The 24,380-nt window shown below is 36.1% G+C and overlaps 1 protein-coding gene and 1 non-coding gene across 5 annotated transcripts; both read right to left on the bottom strand.

Annotated features, from left to right (window-relative positions):
- Positions 1-1,576: 1,576 nt before the first annotated feature.
- Positions 1,577-19,804, bottom strand: LOC123533789 (uncharacterized). Of its 4 annotated transcripts, none has more exons than XM_045315661.2 (2): positions 19,546-19,804; positions 1,577-5,839 (listed from the first exon to the last, which is right to left on the bottom strand). In XM_045315661.2, the coding sequence occupies exon 2, from the start codon at positions 5,769-5,771 to the stop codon at positions 3,702-3,704; it is 2,070 nt and encodes a 689-aa protein (XP_045171596.1). In that variant the 5' UTR covers positions 5,772-5,839; positions 19,546-19,804; the 3' UTR covers positions 1,577-3,701. The 4 variants fall into 4 exon arrangements, with proteins under 4 accessions (XP_045171596.1, XP_045171595.1, XP_045171597.1 ...); XM_045315660.2 differs by lacking the exon at positions 19,546-19,804 and adding an exon at positions 19,381-19,536; XM_045315662.2 differs by lacking the exon at positions 19,546-19,804 and adding an exon at positions 12,339-12,468.
- Positions 19,805-24,158: 4,354 nt separating this feature from the next.
- On the bottom strand, positions 24,159-24,230 carry Trnad-guc (transfer RNA aspartic acid (anticodon GUC)). Its single transcript has one exon. It is a non-coding gene; the product is annotated as a tRNA-Asp (tRNA).
- Positions 24,231-24,380: the final 150 nt, after the last annotated feature.

Here is a 24,380-nt window from a genome sequence, read left to right as displayed (position 1 = left end):
TGAGCAAACCAACACAGTGCACTTGCGACCAGCATGGATCCAGACCAGGATGCGCAGGCTGGTCTTGATCCATGCTGGTCGCAAACGCACTATGTTGGTTTTCTCATGGTGCGGCTCATTTTACAATTTAGGCTGCCGAACAAATATTTGATATTTTTAAATCCAGAAATGATGTAAAACTGAGTCTCAGTCTGAGTAGATAATCTAAATATCTCAGGAAAAAGCAAGGATACCAATATTTGTATGTTTCTAAACTAATTATACAACAAAAAAGAAAAGAAGTTGTGCAATGAAAAAAAAAAACATTTTTAATGAGTTGGGTTTTACGGCGAATCGACACAAAATGGTCATATATCGCCTAACAGGGAAATTTCTCAGAAATATATATATATTTTTAAATGATTTCATGTGAATTTTGGAATTTAATCTATCAATTAAGCAATATTCAATGTACTAAAGTGAAAATTTAAGAAAATTAAAACAATTTGTAATTGGGAAATAGATTCTAGTTTTGCGTGCTTTGTTGGCAAAAAACACGGTTTTGAGTTCAGATGCGTGGTAATTACGACGCATCTGAACGAAAAAACGTGTTTTATTTGCCAACAAAGCACGCAAAACTAAAATCTGTTTCAATTCTCACACGTTCGAATTACACCAGGAAGGAATACTAATCTGGAATCCTTTTTAGGCGTAAATGGAGGCATTACTTCCCTTGGCCAAAAAGTAGGCGTGTTTTAATCAATACGCGGTAAAATCCTTGCGAATCTTAAAATATTAGAATCAGCAATCTACCACACTTTTCCGCCCGCGTTTGTACGAAATCACTTTCACATCAATTCAAATGTTCTCTTCACGTCAGTGACGAAGACATGAAGTAGGTTTACGCCCATTGGCGTGTACTACTGTGTTATTTTTACCATTAAATTTCGATTATCAAAATCGGATTTACATTTGTAGGAATATTCTTTGACATTTCTGACCAAAACAATGTTTTTACACTTGTGACGTTTTTATGACGTATGTGACCAGCATCATTATTACATTTAGAACAACTAGTTTTCACGTTATGGAATATTTTTACATATATAACACATTTTTTTCACATTTGTAACCATTTTCACATTTGTGATGATTTTTACATTTGGGGCGGGTCCTACACCCCCTATTTCTCTTGATTATCTGTAATATCATTTCACAAGAAGATAAATATTACATGGCAAGGTCATCGTTTGTTGATATTTTACCCTCCATAAATTAGGTACTAGTAGCCGTGTAGTTAGTTCGGAAGGTAGAACAGAAGACTATCGCGAGTTCGATCCTTGGCCGGGGCGTCTGTTGACAAATAACAGCGTGTCTTAGGCCATGCGTTCTCCATTATGATTCACGTGGAGAAGTTGTCATTTACTTGAGGAGAACAGGCCAATATTCATTCATAATCCAAACACACTAGTGATATTAACTGACCGTCGTTATATAACTGAAATACTTTTGGGAAGGAGTGTTAAAACATAAAATCGATAATTCATTGTAAGTTTTGGACAGGGAAACAACTAAAGAAAAACCAACAAAACAAAACTGTATGTTACAAAAAAATATATTCACAAACAATAGAAGACCAGCTTGCGAGCAACATCTGATTAATATATACTAAAATAAAATACTAGTAACAGGCCCGGATCCAGAAATAATTGATGTGGGGTGGGGAACACAAGTTTAGAACGATGGCGTCATTGGCGATGCGCATAACGCCGAGCGGGGTTAAGTACAGGAGGGGAACCCCCTTGTGTTAGGGGAGGGGTCTCCCTCTGGAATTTTTTTAAATATAGGTGTGAAATGGCGGCCTCTGGTGCATTTTTAGGTCTAAATTTTGAGGTATAGGAGGGGATATCTTCCTTCTAATAGGGCGATCAGGGGGTCTCTCCCTCTGGAAGATTGTGAAAAAGTTAGTCGACCTTCACTTCATAAATAAATACCAAAATACATATCAGTTTAGATACGGAATAATATCCAAGCAAGTGTTCACTTCTGTACAACAAAATTCAGTATGTATAGAGAAAGCATGTACTTCAAAATTCAAGGTATAAAAGATAAAGTCTTCAATATACTTAAAATGTACTAAAACGAACCTTAACTGGCAGTCTTTCAAAGATTTAATTATTTTCTTTATTTTTTGGAACATGTAATAAAGTACAGTCGACCTGATTTGGAAGATTCAAAGATTGGGATATTCCCGATTATCTTATTTTTAGCGTTCCAAAAATATTATATATAAACTGCAATCCAGTCACACAGATGTAATAGATAATTATTATGGTGTGAGTGAAGATTTAAAACGTGATAGACAAACTTTAAAACTTCCGGAATGGTCAGCAAGTATAGGAAATAAATCCCAACGTTGATATTCTTAAGTTCTCTTAAAAATACAGTTCAGGTTTTAGTCAGGGGTGATCTAGAATATTTCGTACCAAAACTATCTATAAATATCTATTAATGTTTTTGTTCAACTTACATAGATACATTTTGTATTTCAAAATATTTAACAGAAATCGTATTTTGTAAACCTGTTAATCATAGGTAAGTTGGTTTAAATCTTATCGTGTCAATTGTTAGAGTGAAAAAAAATATCAATACTTTCACATCTGATATTACGAAAAACACGTGCAGGATGCTGACTTCATTTCAAAATGTCCTTATGTGCCTTTCAGAACTCTGTTGTTGGTATTTCACATTTGCATCAAGTAGTATGTCATAAATGTTTAACATTTTATAAAATACAGTTTTTCAAAACTTTGAGAAGACTTCCTTTTACACCAACAATGTAAACCAGTCGCTTTAAATCGTGAAAGAATAACTGAAGCGTTCAAGATGTAGAGATTCGCGACGCAGTTAATACAAACTTTTTAAAAGTGTCTATTCAAATATTGTCATTAACATATGAAATAAGAGCAGATATTGAAAAGACGTCCTGAATATTTTTATATGGTTACAAACTTTATCATACTAAAGTTACATACAATGTATTTGGAAAGTTTAGAGTTTCAGCTTAATGTATCAGGTTCGCACATTAACACGTCTGAATATAACTAAATATATTCTGCATACTAGTAAGTTTAGCAACGAACACAACTGAGTTACTGCGCCTATGAAATATCATATGAGCTGCATCATGAGAAAACCAACATAGTGGCTTTGCGACCAGCATGGATCCAGACCAGCCTGCGCATCCGCGCAGTCTGGTCAGGATCCATGCTGTTCGCTTTCAGAGCCTATTGGAATTGGATAAACTGTTAGCGAACAGCATGGATCCTGACCAGACTGCGCGGATGCGCAGGCTGGTCTGGATCCTTGCTGGTCGCAAAGCCACTATGTTGGTTTTCTCATGATGCGGCTCATATTAACAAAATAGCTTAAAATGTGCAAATGCTATAAACTGATAGCAAAAGCCTTGGTGATTTTTTTCTTCCAAAGAAAAACATATCAATAACAAAGTCTTGCGGATGAAGGTCACTCGACAAAAATGTGGACATTTCTAGAATAATCCATCCCTTATTTTTGTATACAGCATTCTCAGTTTTCATAAACACACTACTGCGTAGTGACACAAAAAAAAAATATCTAACATTATACACAAAGTTCATGACTGCACATTCGTGGATATCATTTAAATACGGATCACTGTTTAAATATTTGTTTTCACAACTTTATGGCAAATACCCCAAAGATCTCTCAAAATCTAAATCATTTCGGCCTGGATTAGAAGTTCTCATATTAGAAAACATGTCTTCAATTTCCATATCTTTCATATGTCTCCCACCCCGGTCATTCGGTCCAGGACCACTAAATCCCTCGTGCGCGGATTTAGATTTGTTTGCACTGCTCCATCCACCACCAACATCCCTAGTTTTTAAAAACTTCTCTTTTTCGTCTTCATAAGACCATTGTTTATTTTGCTGTTTGTTACTATAACCTACATTATCACCGTAACCGTTACCATAATCATCACTTTTAACTCTTGAAGCATGGATATAGTCCGTTCTTTTATGTACCAGAGGACTATTTTCAGATTTAGGCCTATTTTGCCTTTGTAAATGTCTATTGTCCGGCGCGTTGTCGTATGGATTTTCTTCGTCGCTATCAGCTTTAGTATTAAAGTTATATGACGGGGGTCTTTCTTCAGCTTTGGCCGGTACGTCAGAGGTACGTGGGGACACGGGTTTTAGAATGTTTTTAGCACCAGGAATGGGCAAACTTGGTAACACACGTACACCAGCGTGGCGATTTGGTGGTACTTTTGCCACTGGTTTTCCACCTTGCACTTCTTCCATTCGACTTTCAAGGTTCGATGCCGAATATACCTGATCGTCCCCTTCTGGTGATTGTGCGCGGGGAGAAGAATGACCTCGTGGCGGAGAATGTGACCTGGGCGACCTCGGTGATATCCGACCACGCGAACTTAATGGGGGCGATCGTGGGGGCATATCCCCTCTGAACGGTCTAGAATATTCATCGCCTCTATAGTTCCGAGGTTCTTCTCCCGGTCCCCTTCCCTGCCACGGCGGCGGTCCGCGACGCTGATCTGGAGAAGTGTCCGGGTATCTACCTGTAAAACTGCCCGGTCCTCTGTCGCGCTGACCATTGTAATCTCCCCTTGGTGGAAGATTAGGTCTGTCCGGGTATTCATTTCTTGGGGACATTCCGGGGCGTCTGTCCGGAAACTCGTTCCTTGACGACATTCCGCCAGAAAATCGATCCAATTCTCTGTCTCCACCAGAACGTTGTCGTTCATGAATCACTCGATTATCAAATTCATGTTCACTACCAAAAGAATCCCTTTCAACATATTTACCACCAGCTGTTGTAAATTCCCGAGGTCTTCTGTCTACATAAGGGTCCCTGTTGAAGTCTCGAGGAGCTAACCTGTCTCTTTCTCTCAATTCGAGGCTGCCAGGCCTCCCTGTCATTGGAGGCGGGTATCTTTGAGGATCTTCACGAAAATCCCGTTCATAACTCCTATTTGGTTCAAAGCGTCTTTCGTCTTCTTCATTACCTCTAGCAAAATGTTCTTGCTTAAGCTCAAGGCCCCTGCCTTTGTACAGATAAGCGTAATCATCTGAATCACGTGGTCCCGAGTTGCGAGGATCACGCTCGCGTGGCGGCCCTAAATTTCGTGGAATCACGTCAGGTTCTGGCGGATAATCAAGTCGATCTAGCGGAGGACGGCCATGATAGAATTCCGGGTTATCTGGACGCTCTTGAAATCTATGTACCATATCTGCGATCCGTAATGCGTCTTCAACGACTGGAATAACAAACATATGACAGTCAACGGCTTTTACTCCAGTTGGTCTACGCATGACACAAGCTAACATTGGAGGGTGAGAAATCTTATTCAAATGATTGAATTTCTTCTCGATTTGCACAAACAATTTATCCTGGCTTGGATTTCCCTCGGGTTCGTCAATTGGAAGAAATGCCCCATAGTATTTTTTATCCTTTTGTTTCACTGTAACAAACTGAACCGCCTCGATAAAATGAATCGAAGAAATTTCATAAAACTCGTCGTTTGGGTGACCATGGTGACCACCCGGAAACAAAAGAATTATTCCTCGTGGATTTATTCGAATTCCTATTTCCGGTCCAAGTTTATTGTCAGACGATTTCCTGAACGCGAAGTATTTATCACGAAGAGGTTTTTGTATCACACCGAGACCAGTGGTACCCTTCGTAAGCATGGCTGACCCAAGATAAATCCCGACATACTCCGCCTCCATTTTCTCAAGTGGATGTTCGCCTTTTGATTTGGCCTCTGCTTCCGCTTCCAGATATCCTTGCTCAAAATCTGCAAATATCAAGTGAAATTATATTAAAAGTATGAAATAAGGCGTTTCCTATATTATGTATCGGTATATCACCACTTTAGAGGTCGCACAAAACACACATATACTTCCAGTGTGAACTTATCAATATCTAATCAACGCTTTGCAAATCGTCTTGGTGGTCCGGACTTAACAAACCGGAAATGAAAAAGTTGCTCTAACATACCATAGACACATACAATACGGAAACCCTTCCAAACACACTGGTTTGCAAAGAGCCTGTGATTACTTGGGAAATGTATTCGATATTTTGATGCTATAAATAAACGTTCTTGTTATAATAAAATTTTGACTGTTAAATAATTCTGCCTTGAAATTAATATACCATAATTACTGGTGACTGTGTTTCATGTACCATTAAAATGTATTATTTTCGTGCCGGTAGTCAATTATTCGGCCTGTTATATCAACCGATATCAAAACTTAACAAATATGATCAAATCCAAATTAAGCAATAACATGTACGCTTAAGTTCTGTCTTTTATGAAATCTTTGAAAGTTCACACGACGTTGGAAGTGGGTTATCGTGCAAAGAAATCTACGGTTTAGGCCTTTTATACATAAGCCTAGTAAAATCTGATCTTGTCTAAAACAATTTTGATACACATGAATGTAAATGTTATACGTTGTTTTTTTTTTCAAACCACAGTTATATTTTTCAAAAAAAAACACGTTAAAACGACGTTTAGGCACCTGTTCACGTTACGATTCACACTACCGCGATGTATTAATGGAGAAATGTTGTACCATGTCTTGTTCATTTCCCACAATACCGCATACTTACTGCGCAGTGACAGAAATTTGTGCACAGGTTTGATCAACTGCAGCCACATTTTAATGCAATATAAACTCACGTTGATTTAACCGTAGAATATTATTAGTTACACAGCTTGTCGGTGACAGGATACGGGATATACGCTGTCGAGGAAATCCATATCAGCCGAGAGCGAAGCTCGAGCCTGATATGTTTTTTCGAGACAGCGTATATCCCGTATCCTGTCACCAACAAGCTGTGTAACGATTTTATCTTTCCGACTACCCTTTACTTACATGCTATAATCTAATATTTTGTAAATTAACAAAGTGGCAGCCATTTTTTTAATCAAAATTCATATCTGAAATGTACTAGCAGGATATGGAATATATCCTGTCTCCACGTGACGTCTATTAGACCAATAGAAATGCAAGAAACTTGTAGGAGGCAAGATAAATTCGTATGACTGAAACCCTGGAATCAACCCCGTTTGATATCTTCGCAACTGAATTAATGTGATCGGAAAAGACATTGCATTACATTATTTAAATATTTCAACTAATACATAAATAAATACGCACATAAACGCGCATGTAATATTATAATGAACATTTAAATGCGTTATAAAATGTAATAGCTGATCTGTAGTATCAACTTTCTTCGAAATGGACTTTCACGACTTCGTTTTAGAGATAAAAACAACAACAAAGAGCTATCAAAAAACAGAAGGCGCTAAGAAATAAAACAAAATGAAGATGCCCCTATCTCCTGAAAAAAAATCGATTCTTTAACAGTTTCATCAAAATAATTCTCAAGTCAAGATTTTGTAGTTTTGTCCCAAATTTAACAAAACTATTAAAACGGGAAGGTCTTTGATCGTTACTTTTAAATATGTGTTGAAATGTTTGAACTCAGTACTACCTTCCTCATCCAAACTCGAACAGAAAGTAATATAAAACTTCTAGGAAGAACGATCCCTTTTCATCCTTTTCATTGTCAAATTACCACTTAAATTACGGGACAAAAGAAAAAATTATCTTCTTTCTCATTTCATGAAAAGAGAAATTGCGGATTTAAAAGTGTATTGGGGGATTTTATTTGCTCTGCAGGGATATGTCAATGAAATAAAGTGTCTTTGTTGTAAACGACATTTTTGTGACAATGGAGAACAATATATAAAAATATATCATTTTGCACAATCTGTCTGGAAATACCAGTATATGATGATGTATGCACACACAACTGCTGTCTAAACTGTTTAACACAAAAGCATTATACATACATAATATATCCACCAATCTTTATAAATGTAAATAAATATTTTCTCCATCTAATATACATTCCACGCTTTTTAAATGTCCAATTAAAACACATGCAAAGGGATGTTCGTAAAGTTCGAAACGTTTTCTCATCAGTAGCTTTGGAATGGCACGCAATCCGCTGTTACTGAGATTAAAGGTACAAGTAAATAACAGACTGCCCACTTTTTTATTTATTTATTTATTTATTTATTTATTTATTTATTTATTATACTTTCTATCTCTAATTTCAAGGCAAGGTCTCCATGGGTTACTAATGGAGCTGTCTAATACATATTTCTGTTATTTCAGTATCGTTCTTTTTAGTATGACACTGAAGAAAACATCTTGCAACAGGTTTTCCCATCTTTATAAATAAAGATAAAATCTCACAACTTCCATAGACGGTGCTCTCGTAAAATTCAATGCTAACTTTTTGAACACCCCTGACCAAATTTATGTAAGTACGTGCAGTTTCAAAGTGGGCGTAAAACATCAAAGTAAAGCCCCTGGTCAAGTTTACTAGCTTACAATAAAATGACCAATTGACCAACGTTTTTATGAATGAAATGTTTGTTGTACTAAAGTAATTGTGTGTCAGATCAATGAGAAACCTTTATAACTGTAATACTTCCTACCAAATGTGCGTCAAATGTGCAAAGAAAATGTTGTCCTAACAACGTTTTCATTAATATAGATAAATCTGTTCCTCGGTCAATTATATGATTTTTTTAAAACTGGATACATAATTCGACAAACTGCTTTTCAGTTTGAGAACATTACTAATTAATTAATATATTTTTCTTGCATGCCGGACAAGATTTTCCCGTGTTTTTGCCAGTCCCGGAAAAAGTCGTCTTACACCCTGGGTTGTAAGATGACTCACGTGCTGTAATTTATGAACGAAAAGCGTAAATTCATACACTACCAAAATAAAATGATTTTTAAAAGAAAATCACTAATTCTTCTATTGACTGAAGAATACGACATGCAAGAAAAAGGTTGAAAGTGCAGATGGAAATATCTGACCATTTCCATCCGGATGATCCGCACCTTCAACCATTGAAAGATTCTTATAGTGTGTGTATCCGGCATTTATATCCCATACTATTGTGATATTACTACAAACAAATTAAAAGCGACGTTTTAATAAATTAGCATTTCTTTACTCATTCTTCTTGACGCGAAGAGTGAAATTTTTAATAAAAACTATACGAGCCGTGCCATGGGAAAACCAACATAGTGGCTTTGCGACCAGCATGGATCCAGACCAGCCTGCGCATCCGCGCAGTCTGGTCAGGATCCATGCTGTTCGCTTTTAAAGCCTATTGGAGAAACTGTTAGCGAACAGCATGGATCCTGACCAGACTGCGCGGATGCGCAGGCTGGTCTGGATCCATGCTGGTCGCAAAGCCACTATGTTGGTTTTCCCATGGCACGGCTCAATTACCATAATAAGATAATCCTGAATGTTGTCCACCCATATTGTCATATATCCAAATATATCTCTAGCTACAACAGTGTGTTAGCAAAACAATGCACAACATTGCACTAATTAGCATATACTAAAAAGTCTCAATTTGCATGCCTGTCATCATGTTATGCAACAATGACATGAAAACACATTATCAATCATTTCAAACGACATAAAAGCAAGATTTAGCTATACAAATGACAAAACGATCAAATTAGTAAGTGTATGCTCTTCTTGTCAATGGACAAATGGTGTTTTATTTATTTACTTTATTCATTCATTCATTTATATATACGCATTTACATTTACATTCGTTCAAAAATATATCAAAATTAAACGCAAATAGTGCTTTTCAGGTGGTTCCTTGCACGCCCCCATTCTCGCCCACCAAACTCACCTCCCTCCCAACCTCATTCGCCTGTGACTACTCGGTACTTGTTAGCATTAATTTAAGTAAGTGACACACATTTGATGTTGTATTAAGTCATGGAAAAAAGCCGTTACTCCGGTATACTCTACCGTACGGTATAGTATCATAAGGATTCCACTTAAAGGTGGCCAGTCTGAGATTCCTCGCGTTCTCCTTCTCCACATGTTTTCTATTGTATATGTAATTATAGTCAGGTCTAAAATACTAAATATACAACATCCCTTATGTCATGATTATTGTCACGTTGACTATATATTTATAAAGGATGATGTACCATGTACAAGTCTTAATAAAGTATCTGTTCTGTTCTGTTCTGTTCTGTTCTGTTCTATTCTGTTCACGTACTTTAACTACTGTTCGTTTACACTTCATACTATCCATAGATAACTTAGTACAGATTAGATTTCCGTTGGAGCTTTTTTAATTGATTTTATGACCTTCAACCAAAATATAGATTTTAGCAACATCGTAATCTGATAGACATTTTTTTTCTGCATAAGGAATGATATGAAATACAACAACAGCTGTCCGTAAGACAGCCAATGCTCGACTATTCGAACTGTTGTCCCGGAAGCAGGAATATTACCCTAAATGTCAAAATATCTATAGAATTTCAATCCAGTGTCTGCATCAGTTTTAGAGATAGTAACTTTGCATGCAAACCTTTAACCAGGATGTCCAAAAGGGGGCATAATTTGGCCAAAATACATACAGAGTTATGGGACTTGATGGTATCTCTTAGTTTTATAACCTCGAAGACACATGTGAAGTTTCAATTCAGCATCTGCATTAGTTCTGGAGATAGTAACTTGCACGCAAAACTTTAACTAGGATTTACTAAGTTCGAAAAGGGGGATAATTTGCCCAAAATACATGTCAGAGTTATAAGACTTAACCCAGTGAGGTTGATAATTGACCAAAAAAAAAAGAAAAAATAAGTTTCAAAGCTATATTATATATACCTTTAAATGATAGCCATACCGTATATACTTGCATGCAAAACTTTAACCAAGGTGTGACGCTGACGCCAGGGCGAGTAGAATAGTCGAGCTAAAAACGATTTTCGTACTTTTGTCAAAGATTTGCAGTGAGCGCTATGGACCTAACAAATATTTAACATGAACGAAAGTCATAAAATGTTGCTAAATGATATTGAACAGCCTTGACAGATATGTCAACGTGAATTGTAACTACTTATAATATTATAAACACTGTGATTTTCAGATGAATGACAACAACTAAAACGTGCAAGTGATCAGAAGGTCTCGTGTGGACCATCATTGTGTTGACAGGCAGCCGTGTGTTGTAATCAATGACGCTTTATTTAACCATGATATTGCCCCCCAGGAGATTTCACAGTCATGAAACAATGTGAAATTCATAATTGTAACTGATGGTTAAGTGGTGTAGAAAAGGTTGGTTTTAAACTGAATTTTTGTCCATTTGTAGTTTATCTGCTCAATTCTGAAGAAAACTTTCAATTTTTACTTCGCTATATTTTAATATTACCGTTTATTTTCCGGTCGTTAATGACTGTTTACTAATGCAAGGCATGAATAAGAACAACATTCGACGTTACGTTATGCCCTTTACTAAACAACACCTCTTCAAAGAGCGGTTAATTCTAATTAATTAATACGTGAACACGTACAATGCATTAACCTAGAAACCAATTAAGTGGTTCGCTAAACGTTAAATGTACTCTGTCCAGATTTATGATATAAACACGTTTATAAAGCATTTTAAATCTGGCTAAAAAAGTTTTTTAAAGGCGCTTACTGAATCCGACATGTGCAAGTACCAGTGCAAATATGAACGCTAAAACAATATACTTTAGATACCTTTCAAACTTTACAATTTTCCTGATAAATTAATCTCCCTTAAGCAGCAGCCTCTCTTAATCAGCCACCTTTCTAAAGCAACAACCCCTCTAGAGGAGCTACTACTCTTAATCAGCCACCTCTAGAGCAATAACATCTCTAAAGCAGCAGCCTTTCAAATTCAAGAACCTCTCAGTCAGTAACCTCTCTAATGTTGTAACCTCTGTAAACCAACAACCCCTCTGAAGCGGCAACTTCTCTGAAGCAGCAACTTCTCTAAAGCAATAACCTCTCTGAAGCAGCAACCGTTCTGAAGCAGCAACCCATCTTAAGTAACAACTCTCTAAAGCAACAGCCTCTTTAAAGCAGCAACCCATCTAAAGCGACAATCTCTCTCTGAAGTGACAATCTCTCCAAAGCAACAACCTCTCTGAAACAATACCCTCTCTAAAGCGACAATCTCTCCAAAACAACAACCTCTCTAAAGCATCTACCCTCTAAAGCAGCAACTCAAATAACGAACAAAGTCTAGCAGTTTCAGAGGTGGCGCTTTCAAGAGGTTTCACTGTTTCTAAACGGTGAATAAAATAACAGGAAAATAACGTAAACAAACTATAATGTTACTTACAACTTAACGTATTTTTTTTTTTTTTGTAAACAAGCTAACCATAAAATTAAGTTTTTACCTTTCAATAATCATCCAAAGAATTTTCTCATGTCATTTTTTCATTAAGATATACAGGTAATTGCCTCTTATCTCAGTGTATTGTATTGGCCATAATACAAAAATATCAACGCAAACATTTTATCTCCGCAATGACTATGTTTTGCATATTTTCCTTTTCAAAATCGGGGTCAACAGCTCTCAAGTATTTGTTTAGTATATCTAAACAACAGACAAGACAATATTTAGACTTGAAGCTTCTACAAAGAAATTTACACTCCCAATTGTTTTATTATCTTGTCAATAAATGCTGTCACATTTGCAGCTTAAAATATTGAAAATGCACAACAAGTTCCCATTGATTGCGACGACGTTCTTTCAGCTGCAATTCAGCATCTAAGTATCTAATTAGATTAAGGTTTGTGAAGACCGTGGTCAAAAAAAAACTCCGAGAGAGCTCGCTACTTCCCTGTTAGGAGGCGCAAGCTTTAAACCATGATCACTGCATCAGTTGATTTCTATTAGTTTAACTTGTAGTTTTAAGTAAAAACATTTTTTTTTTGTACAAACAGAGTTTTAAAAAAGTGACTTTGGTCGTTCGCTGTTACAGCGAGGACAAAAAGTGTAACATTTAATACTGACTGCTGGTGCAGAATCTGACAGCGGCGGTGTAACAGGTGGCGTTATCACAAATAAGTTGTCTGTTTATATTAAGAATGGTCCTTTAACGAGTTTATATTTAGGACCAGACTGGCATCAGTCGTTAGCGGAGTTCTTAAAATAAATATATCTGCCATAAAATCCTCTTAAATAGCATTTTCTGTAAAAATTAGATTATCTCCTAGAGAGAAAAGGGTTTTCTTAGCCATTATCAGTGTCATTATGAAGAAAGAGATAAATTTCATTACAGATTACTTGATCTCAACTACTTCAGGTACATCACTGTGTAAAATTTACAGCACAATTATCCCCCACTTAGAACTAATGTGCCACCAGCTAGGGGACGAGGCAATCATTGCGAATTATGATAGCTTTAGAAGAACTTGTAAAGTCAGACTATCAGAATCAGTACCTCTCACTGTTCGATTCTTTCAAAAAGTTATGTTTCTCCTAAGGCTCTAGAGGGCATCCGTGGCCAAGTGCTTAAGGTGGTTGACTTCGAATCACTTGCCCCACACTGATGTGGGTTCGAGCCTCACTCGGGGCGTTGAATTCTTCATGTGAGGAAGCCATTCAGCTTAAGGAAGGTTGGTGGTTTTAACCAGGTGCCCGCCCGTGATGAAATAATGCACGGAGGGGTACCACCAACAAAGCTGGAAAGTCTCCATATGACCTGTAATTGTGTCGGTGCGACGTTAAACCCAACAAACACTCAAGGCTGGAAAAAAACGTTTAGTATTATAAAGAAATTCTCTGTTAGATTACCCGGCCAATGAACTGAGAGCAAATGTAATCGTGTTGATAATAAAAAGAAAACTTAGATGTGTGTCCACAGGACACTGGCGCCCCCGCTTCCTGTCGTTGTACGGTCATATGTTACTTGTTGACAATGCAAGTTCATAAGTTACCTTAAATTTGGGTGTGAGTCGTCAAGGTAATAACTCGTTTGGCTTATCGAGATGGCTGATTTAATGAGCAAAAACTGGTGAATCTTTCCTGTTATTGATAGGACCCCGTGTTATTGTTACTTTGACCTTGACCTTTGATATAGCGACACTACAGTGAAAAGTCACTACTAATGAAAGTTTATCAGCTTATGAATTATGATATACATTGAATGTATGACTTATTGAAAAGCAATTTTTTTTCAGTCTGAATGTCACCTTGAAATTTGACCTTCATGACCTAATCTCAGTAAAGGTTATAAGCTGGCCGAATACACTCACTCGACTCCTTCTAATGCATACCATTTTTAATCTCAAAGTCATGGTTTTAATATTCTGTCTTCAAAACAGGTCAGTAGGGGTCACTAGCGTCTTATAAGCAAATATCCTATTAATTTTCACAATTGGTCTGAGGGTTACGGGACTAAATGGACAACCTGTGTGCCGGAATAAAATGAATGAGCAAAGTTTTACCCTCTCTGTCATAAAGAAAATAGGGTAACGGTTAACTTTGCTTTGACTAGGGGTTACAGCGCTGGTGGAGAAATGAATTACATGTAGTCCATTACGATGATCGGGGGACTTTTAAATCGTTATTTTCCGTGTAAACAATAGTAAATGAAACAAATCGTCAATCCGTTAAGCAATTCAATCATTACAGATCAAGATAGTATTTAGTGGTAATTTATGACTTTATCAAGCAATTACTATCACTTGTTGACTATATACCGCGCAACCTCCCGAGGGCGTTCCATCTCACCACTTGTCTCCTTTTAAATGGTAACTGATATATACGTTTTAAAGTCTCTAGATAATGAATTAGAGAAAAACGGTACTCACTATATACATACTTTTTAAACATTTTTTCTAAACATTGCGACGTCACAAACCTGATATGATATTTACACGCCAGTATTGAAAATACTGACGGATAAACAGAGTTGAAAATTCCGTATTTCATTGATTCAATGAATTATATTTCTATTAAAACAAAATAATCCTTAAGCACTATATACAATTTTCATTCAAATCTGTCAAAATAAAAAACAAAAAGCCAGGTGTGGAGTCAGAAAAGTTGTTTGGTGTGATGCATTTGAAATATCTTACCCATATGATCAGTAAATTTTATTTTTTCATCTCGCTATGTTTGTTATAATGACTGTATACTTTTTTGTACTGGGTTTTGCATAGATTAATAGAAAAATCACTACGTACCTGAAAATCAAATATCGCATGACTGGTGACAATTTTCAATTTTCAGGTAAAACTATCAAGATTGTTCAAGTATGATCAGTTATAGAGGCCGCCCTTTTGCTGATACAGCGTGTTTATGTTTTAATTTTAGACTGCTCAAACGTCACTTGCAAGCAGACGAGACACAGAATATGTACTCCAAACTAGATATGTGTCATAGACACGGACGCCCCCGCAACATGAGAAAGGTCACAGGCATGCTACTGCTCACAAACTAAAAGAAAAACCCCTGGCCCTATTCATTTACAAAATAAAATGTAGGAAAACCAGAAAATTTAGTAATCTGTATATGTAGTAAAAATTGGCTAAGTTCAACTAAGGACTGTGACCTTGACCTTTGAGCTAGTGAAATGATTGTTGCGCAGGACACATGGTCTACCCATGCTTATCATTTGTGTCAAATTATTTTGAAATTGGACCATGCATGTCAAAGTTGTAGCCCGGACACGAACACCACCATTTCCCGAACACAGCACACACACACACACACGCTCACACACACACACACACACACACACACACACACACACACACACACACACACACGGGAAACACTATATCCCCCCACCCCACATCCCCAGGCATTTTGTGGCGGGGGCATTTAAAAGTGTACGACGTTATATAGTCGACTTTTCATTCTATATTAAGCTTCCAGACAGCGTGACATCTTACAAAAATACAGCTACAAAGTGCCTATCTTTTCTCCGGTTTGTAACTAAGTACGGTTCGAGCGTTGTCGTTTTGACAACTACGCCAAAATCTGACGTGACAAGCATATTAAGTTACTTTCGATTACTACGCCTTGGTTTGCAATGTCAAGCTCTCAACGAATATCGAGCCTGAGTCCTGTTGGTATTCACACAATTATTAAAGGACTACCACTGCACCAACACGCCTTCCTGGAAACCTTATTAATACCGACGAAACCTTATTAATACCGACTAAATATAAGAAATTTCGGTTAATCTACAACCTTCCAGCGGGTTGCTTTAAATGCGTACATGCCGTACAGTCTTCTTTTCCGCCTCAAAAAAATATAGATCTTATTTGTGATATTTCTCTATATTATATTACAAGCAAATGTAGCAAGGTTATAAATACCAAAGAAGCTTTGAAGAATAATTTATATGTATGCTTTAGAGCATAAATAGTCCGCGTTCTTATGTTTCATTTTGCGAAATTAAATTACAAATATTTGAATTCTCAATGTATTATTATATACTTATACTTTAGAGGATTTCGTATGGCGCAACAACTCTTATCCGATTACTATTAAACAAACATTCGTAAGCACGGATATTATGCTGACTTTTGTATCTATATATACCTTTAAAGTTATATCAAGCCCAAATTCCACATTTAAAGAAATGAATGACCACTTACACAGAATCTATGTAAATACGAAATATATATGAGCCGCGCCATGAGAAAACCAACATAGTGGGTTTGCGACCAGCATGGATCAAGACCAACCTGCGCATCCGCGCAGTCTGGTCAGAATCCATGCTGTTCGCTTTTAAAGTCTATTGCAATTAGAGAAACTGTTAGCGAACGTCATGGATCCATGCTGGTCGCAAACCCACTATGTTGGTTTTCTCATGGCACGGTTCATTTGTATAATTACACACAGCATGAATATTTGCACTACCACCGAAACACTGGCTTGACAAGTGACTTTTTCTACATCACAGCAGCTCTAAATCCAGTAACTTTATATATTGAGCCAAGTTAAGTGCATTTAATGAGGATTTGCTACATTTAAAGTCAATAGGTATAATGGGAAAGTACTTTAAAGGATGGGCGAAGTATATCTTTAAGGATTTCAAAACTTACGGGTTTTATGTCTACCAGATTTTTTTTCAAAAAGGAGTGTTAGGCCTTCTTCCGGTTGAGACAGCATTTTACGCTGAAAATGTATTCCAGAGCGTTTTAAATGTTAAATATTTAAGTAGACCTAGCCTTAAGTTATTTTAAGATGAAGTTCTACTGCTGAAAAATAGCAGACATAAACAGCTGATAAAAGCTACGTTAAAAATAAGCAAAATTTCTTGAGAAAATTAAGTCAATTAATATCCAGTAAAGTAAATACAAATGTAGAAATCGCTATAAATGATGAACATCATATATTTAGTGCTGTCATCAGAGCCCCATTCTCATCCATCAGAGGTTCGACCAGATCCCCGAGACGAACCAGTTTAACTAAGGAACCATGTTAGACCTCTGGTATGCGAGAATGCATAGCCCAGATGTATGACATTTCGCATTATTATTTGTTTGACAATACAGCGTAAATACAACAACTTTGCCAAAATTTACATAAAACGTATTATTCTTTCGCAGATGTGTTGTGAAAAGGATACAAAAAATTAGCCTATATTACGGTTTAAACTGTTAAAATATTTATATAGTTTACGTACTGTCCTAATTTTATCATGTGATCAAATCATGACTATTAAAATTAGAGAGGAAAAAATATGCAAGCTGCCAAAAAGCAAATCCGGATTTGTAAGATTACGAATATCGAGTGTCGTAATACGTCGATATTAAAACGTGTGCTACTTCCTGATGTGTGCAATTCAACGCCCAAATAAACAGCAGTTAAACTACAAATTTATGTTTGCATTAACTCTGAAATCAAATAAGGGCGGGTTTTTGAATGGCAATTAAACATTTTTCTGTCCATATATGATGCACCATATTAAAAGTAAGATTCGTTAGTCTTAAAGAATTCTGGATCTTTTACGGCATACCTTATAGTCTACTGCGCAATTAATGTCACATATCTTGGACATGGGTAATGGGTTAAGGCACACTTTTTATCAATGGCCGGATTGCTGGTGCAAACCCGGTCTTCGGTAACCGAAAGGGGCTGTTCGTTCTTAACTGCTGGGAGTATATCCAGCCGGACTGTCTTGTTAGCAGACGGCAGATCTTGTTAGCAGACGACAGAGGTGACTCGTAATCAGATGACAGCGTTATCTCGTTAGCAGACGACATGATTGTCGCGTTCGCAGACGACAAGATTACCTCGTTAGCAGAGACCTACTGCGGTCAAAGCTTACAAATAAAATTAATTCCGGCATCTGACTGGTTGTCACTGTGCCTTTTCTTGAAACTGACCAATAGTAATCCTACATACTTAGACCGGGCCATTACTTTGTATATAAGTCCACCTCCAACAGCCTTGCTGTTGGGTTAACCCTTTAGCGACGCGGCTAGAGTGTCTGCCTACAGATCACGGGGTCCGGGGTTCGATCCTCGGTAGAGACTTTGGTGTTTTACTATGGCGACGAGGATGTTTGACGGATTCGTGCATTTGGATGAGGCTAGAAACTGATAGGAGGTTCAGTTGATGCCTCAGGCTAGAAACTGATAGGATCACGACAGATCAAGAGGTCGGGGGTTCGATCCTCGGCAGAGACTTGGGTATTTTACTACAACTTTTTAGGCCAGTTGGCTAAAAGTTTATAAAACCGATTACTATATAATACTCTATGTATGTAAGCAGTAAATAAGATAGAGATTGGTCAATGAAGTGCTGAAATGGTTGATCGATTTTGTATCCAGTTACCATGTATTAAATTTCCTGACATTGTACATGTTTCATATTAAGCATTATCACATGAGAAATTGCAGTAATTACATTTGTACATTTACAAATAGTGGGCGTGGTGAGATTTTCTAAACTGCTCACGATTCTATTCTGATCGATTCATTACTAAACGTTCGCGCAATTTCTCAATAAAGGCAGGATTATACAAAAAAATCTATAAACTGCTTTTGGTGGTATTATAAATTAGGGATGGTTTTCAAAGTAGTAATGTTTTTGTAAATTTTGAAAAATAGGTTTTTACGAAAACGTGTTTTCTTTTCACTAAAGTCATCATGCATGCAGTATTCTTTATGACACGTATATTAAATTTTACATGAGAACAATAAACAAGGCGTGACGCATATATGGAAAACATCAACGTAATTTTCTCAATGCACGTTAATTAGAGCTGATGCACATGGCTGTTAGGTGTAACCACATTACCCCGGTTTAAAGGCAAAAAATGAGTGCGATCTTCAGTGCGTACCTACCGGTTAGACAGCCTACAGTTTTATAAAGGCGTAATAATTCGTTCTAAAATCGAACAGAAATAAATAAACTGAGAACATGCCATGCATGTATTTAACTGACAGAAAAAACATCAATGTCCTTACCTTAAGTGGAACCACACCCACTAGTTTCAGTAGCGATTAAGAATACCTTGTAATTCCCAAATATCAATAACTGTCACATGGTTGCAGAAAATTTAACTGTTTTACCATACAAGACAACACGAAAATGTCGTCTGCTGTTCATACACGAAAATTAATAAAACATACCTGTAGCTTCTTGCGTGACGGAAGGTTAAAAATAGCTACAATCCAGTTTACTTTACTGTTTTGTTCAATAAAATTCCAGCTATGTTTAACGCAATAAATTGTTCAAGTGTTTCAAAAAATGTAAACATTTGTGTATACTCGCGTTGATTTGATATGGTAGATTTAATTTGGTTTAAACGGGAGAATGTCTATCTACCAATGGCGAGTATTGATTGAATGGCTCGTAATATCTATTTTCACTTGAGATGAATGAATAATGAACTGAAACGCTATCAACGCCTAAATGGAAGCCAATATTATGATAATGCGACAGGTGGTGAATGCATATTCCCCCGATTATCTCCCCTCACTATTGCATCGATTTTTATAATGTAGCAAAACGATAAACATATATGGTATAGTAAGTTGATACGTACTTGACATAGTTGAAAAAAAAATGTAGTTATGCAGAAAAAAATGTGTTGCTACACGTATTGTATAATATTTCAATCTAAATACTAAGACATTGTATAATTACCTCCCTTTAGTAAGAGATTTGAGTATTTATTTCCGAAGATATTTATTTGTATTTGAAATAAATAGTTTCAATCTTTTCTGTTTCATTTAGAAGTGACGTTACTTGCAAATCAGCTTCCAGTTCTAGTCAATCACTTCTTGCGAGTTTACATAAAAGGGAGGTAATAAAAAACGATTCAAAGTCTACGATTTTACTCTGTCTTTCTTTTTAAAAACAAAGAGGTCTACACAAATCCTTTGCCTTTCTTCTCTATGCTGATGAATTCTTTTTTTTTTTACAAAATTATATTAATGATAATTTTGGAATAAGATGAAACAGAATTTTATAGATTTAACAAACATGGCTACACATTAGATTTAGGTGGTTCCCAGGGTTCTGAATTACAGCTATTTATACTGTACTAGTATTAGTCACATACAATACACATATTTGCTAGATACACAAGAAAAGAATTGCGTCATTATACTTCTGTATAGAAAAAGCGCGACTATTTTCACCTTACCACATTTCATTCATAGTGTAAAGTTTGCACACAAAAAAATCAAAAGAAATACTTACTATCATAGTTACTGTGCCAACGTAAAGGAACGCGTATATTACTATAGTGATATGTCCGTTCTCGCAAAGGTTTCTTACTTTTATCTAGTCTCCGAAAACACAACGAAGGCATCACTTTCTTCTTTTTAATTTTGTTTTGTTTCTTTAGACACATGTTTCATATACGGGAAACTAAATCAAATCACAAACAAAAGATTATTTTCACGTCGGAACAGAATAACTTCTTCCTTTTTTTATTTAATAACCAGTGTGCGAAGCATTCCAGTTTTAAAGGTATCCGTAGTGGAATTTCTTTTAGGAATAATAAAGGATTAAAGACGGCAACGATAATTAATGCCGACTTTAGACCGGATCAATGAAAATAATAGTGCCGGGGTATCCGCAATAACATTTCAATTATTCATGGGATCAGCGTCTTTGAGAGTCAGCAATTTTCCACCATTGTGGTTTGGAGATATATTTCTGTATGGGACTGGTTGCACATAACAATATCTCGTATTAAAAGTGTTAAAATACTTTAAAATGATCCGCAGTTTTCCACATGCGTGTTAAAATGTGTTTCTGTTGGATTGTTTTACTTAAACAAACAAACAAACAAACATAAAGAACGCAGTTATTTGTATTCATGGCTTTTTCTCTGTCATATGTTTAACTTCTTTTCTTACACATCAGAGAGTGCGCGAATGCAACAATTGTTATAGATACATTTTTGTATAATACATGTATATACATTTGTACATACACTCACTTTATTTTTTGGCACATGTATATCACAAACATATGTAATGTGAATATTTGTGGATGTGTAACGAAGTATCTTTGCTTTTTTGCTGGCACCAAAACTATTTAACATAATAAATCCCGCCCATTATAAAACATGAAATATAAAATATCGCACTGACCTTTGGTTGAATTATTTCCCATTTTATTAAAATTGGCAATAAATAACTGCGCTCACTAATATATAATTCACAAGAAAAAACACGAAAAAAAAAACGCTTCAACAATACATATTACAGACACTTTCAAAGCCGTTACTGACACTTTCCAAGCCGCAGATAGCAATGCAAATTTGGTAGACTATAAACAAGAGTTTACGACTGTTTATGATTGTGAAGGACTATCAAGAAAAACGGGTGCTATGCCACTGTGTCACAGGACTTAATAAAACCCATTGAACCTATATATTATACCTATATCATATCTACTTAAACCATAAAACTGATATCAAGGTTGAATGTAAATATTATACGAATGGACTTATTATAGTGTCATTAACTGTTGTATTGCTTACTAGATTTGATGCCAAAAAATGACCTTTAAATGCAGGAAGGACATCAAAGATCAACACCGCAATCTAACATGTGCACCAGTAAAAATGAAGGTAAGTATGAATAATTATAAGTTGCGATGTCATCTATTTAGCAAAAACTGTGACTGATCTGGAAACAAAATACATTAATTATAGACTTCTCTACGGAACCCGGATCAAAAAAAGACGACAGTTTAAAATCCGTCCAGCTGCATATTTTACTAAAAAAGACCGGTATAAGATTGTGTGTTGTTACATGTAGTGACTGATTAGTCGTGCATTCTTGTTAAAACAACACGTTTTAAACATTACTTGTAATCTGAAGAATTTGACCTTTTGCTGACACAAAATTTAGCCTTCAATGAATGCAAACATGCCTCGCTTTCCTTTATTTGAATGTCCAACATGATTTTATAGTTGTCATGCCTATTTAATAACTGTTTTGTTGTCGGTGGTGATTTAACAGCGTCCGTTTCATAGCATGTTTTTGTTACGAGTCCTTTGTTTCTCTTTGATCCCATTTCGCCCATTTAGTAGAAAACACGAAAAAAAAATTATCAATTAATGAAACAATCAAGTTCTCATTCAATTTCATGATGCAAACCAGAGTTGATAAATACATCGAGTTTATTTATCCGTTGTGCAAACATTGTTTTTCTTTTTATCGTAGTTTTCGTCGTTGAAATGTCCGTTTCATAGCATGTTGTTGCTTTGTTTTGTACAACAGTAAACGTTCAAATGCCCCTTTTTCCGTTTGATCTTTCTGTGACTATTTTAACTGAAACCCTCTGCGGCCGGTAAAAAGTTTTTTGTCAATCAAGTTTTCTAATTTTATGACGCAAACAGATGATCTTAACTATTTACAATAGTTTTGTTGTTAGTTTTTTATTTCGGTCAAATGATTGCTTTTAAAACATCGCAGATGAAATTTGTTGTTCATTTCCCTTCCCAGACTAAATTTCTTCCGATTTAATGAGTTGTTTGTTAATTGAGTTGGTAAGTAAACATATTGAGATCAATTTGCTTTTATGGCGAAAACAGATGGGCTTTGTTTGCCACTGGCAAAGATACGAATAGAATACTGTTTGTAACTTTGCAATGAAATATTCTAAGGAAAAAAAAGGCAACAATTAAAATTTTTTTTTCCTTAGAATATTTCATTGCAGAGAGTCTCTGCTACTTTCTACAGAATGCTGGGGTCAGCTAGGGTGAGTATGTATTTCAGCATGTAGCTCAATAAATCTCTAGGGTCTAGGCTACCTATATTTAGCAACTGGTATAAAAGCGGTTGTTTTCAGATTTTCTGGACTTTTCGAGTTTTTTTAAGTCGCAAATATGTGAGAGGAAGAGAACTTATCGTTTTGAAACAATTGCTGTATATATTAATTATAACATCACTTTAGAACAGAACATATTCTCTACTAATACCTGCATGTAATACTAGTACATTTGTACATCCTCTACAATACACTTTTTTTACATATAATACTATCGACGTGAAAGAAAGCATGAAATAAGGACATGTTACACATAGTAATTATAAGTTTGTTATAATTAAACAAATATAATGGTAATGAGATGGGGAATGAACATGACATAATGGTTTGCATTTCTAATAGTAAGATTTGGATATCATTTCAATATAATGTATAATCAGCTTCCGAAAAACTTCTAGTATATGTTAGTTCAGTTTAGATCAGCTCGGTTCAGCTTAGTTCAATGTTAGATTTAACTTTTTCGATTTACTTACGCATAACAAATTAAGTGTCTAATGATCGACGTCGGGACCCGAGTGAAGATCGAATACGTATCCCCATGATAAGCTACATTACTTGCAGTAGGGAGTGGGGAGAGAGAGAGAGTCGCGATCACAGACATGGGATCATGCAGCACCCACTCTCCTTCGTCTCTGCTTAATGTTTGCCATTTTAGCGTGTTAACATTTTACTTCAGAAGTTACAACGGATTATACAAAAAAATAATAAAGTAATGATGTTTTCATACTTCAGTTTTCATCATTCTTTTCAAAGTTGAAGTTCGATTTACGTGCAAAAAGGAACAGTGGCGTCGGGAAAGTGGCTGCAAATAACTATTGGCAGAACTCTTCGTTTGACCATCTCTACGTTTAACAGTTCTAATTCAGTCCAGTATGTACATAAAAAATGTTGCCCTGGAGCTGAAATAAAGGGGGGAAATAATGAGGGGTGAATAAGAAAAAAAAAACAGCTCCCCGACGGGGAATCGAACCCCGGTCTCCCGCGTGACAGGCGGGGATACTTACCACTATACTATCGAGGACTACGATGAGCTGACTGAAAATTATAATATATATACAATGTCGTAGTTACTTTGGTGGGCTATGTTAAATCCCTTGATTGAGGCCGAGTGATTTATCGTCTATATTCGATTTAACTAAAATGTACAGTTTTAATAAGATACATTGTAATT

Source organism: Mercenaria mercenaria, chromosome 12, assembly GCF_021730395.1.
Source record: "Mercenaria mercenaria strain notata chromosome 12, MADL_Memer_1, whole genome shotgun sequence".
NCBI lineage: Eukaryota > Metazoa > Mollusca > Bivalvia > Venerida > Veneridae > Mercenaria > Mercenaria mercenaria.
This window is presented reverse-complemented; position numbering and strand designations above follow the sequence as displayed.

Excerpts from the sequence above, each read along its gene's own strand:
- LOC123533789 (XM_045315659.2), bottom strand. The coding sequence starts at position 9,412 with ATGGGTGGACAACATTCAGGATTATCTTATTATG. Across the intron at positions 5,840-9,378 it reads TTCAGGATTATCTTATTATG|ATTTTGAGCAAGGATATCTG; the intron begins GTAATTGAGCCG and ends TGATATTTGCAG.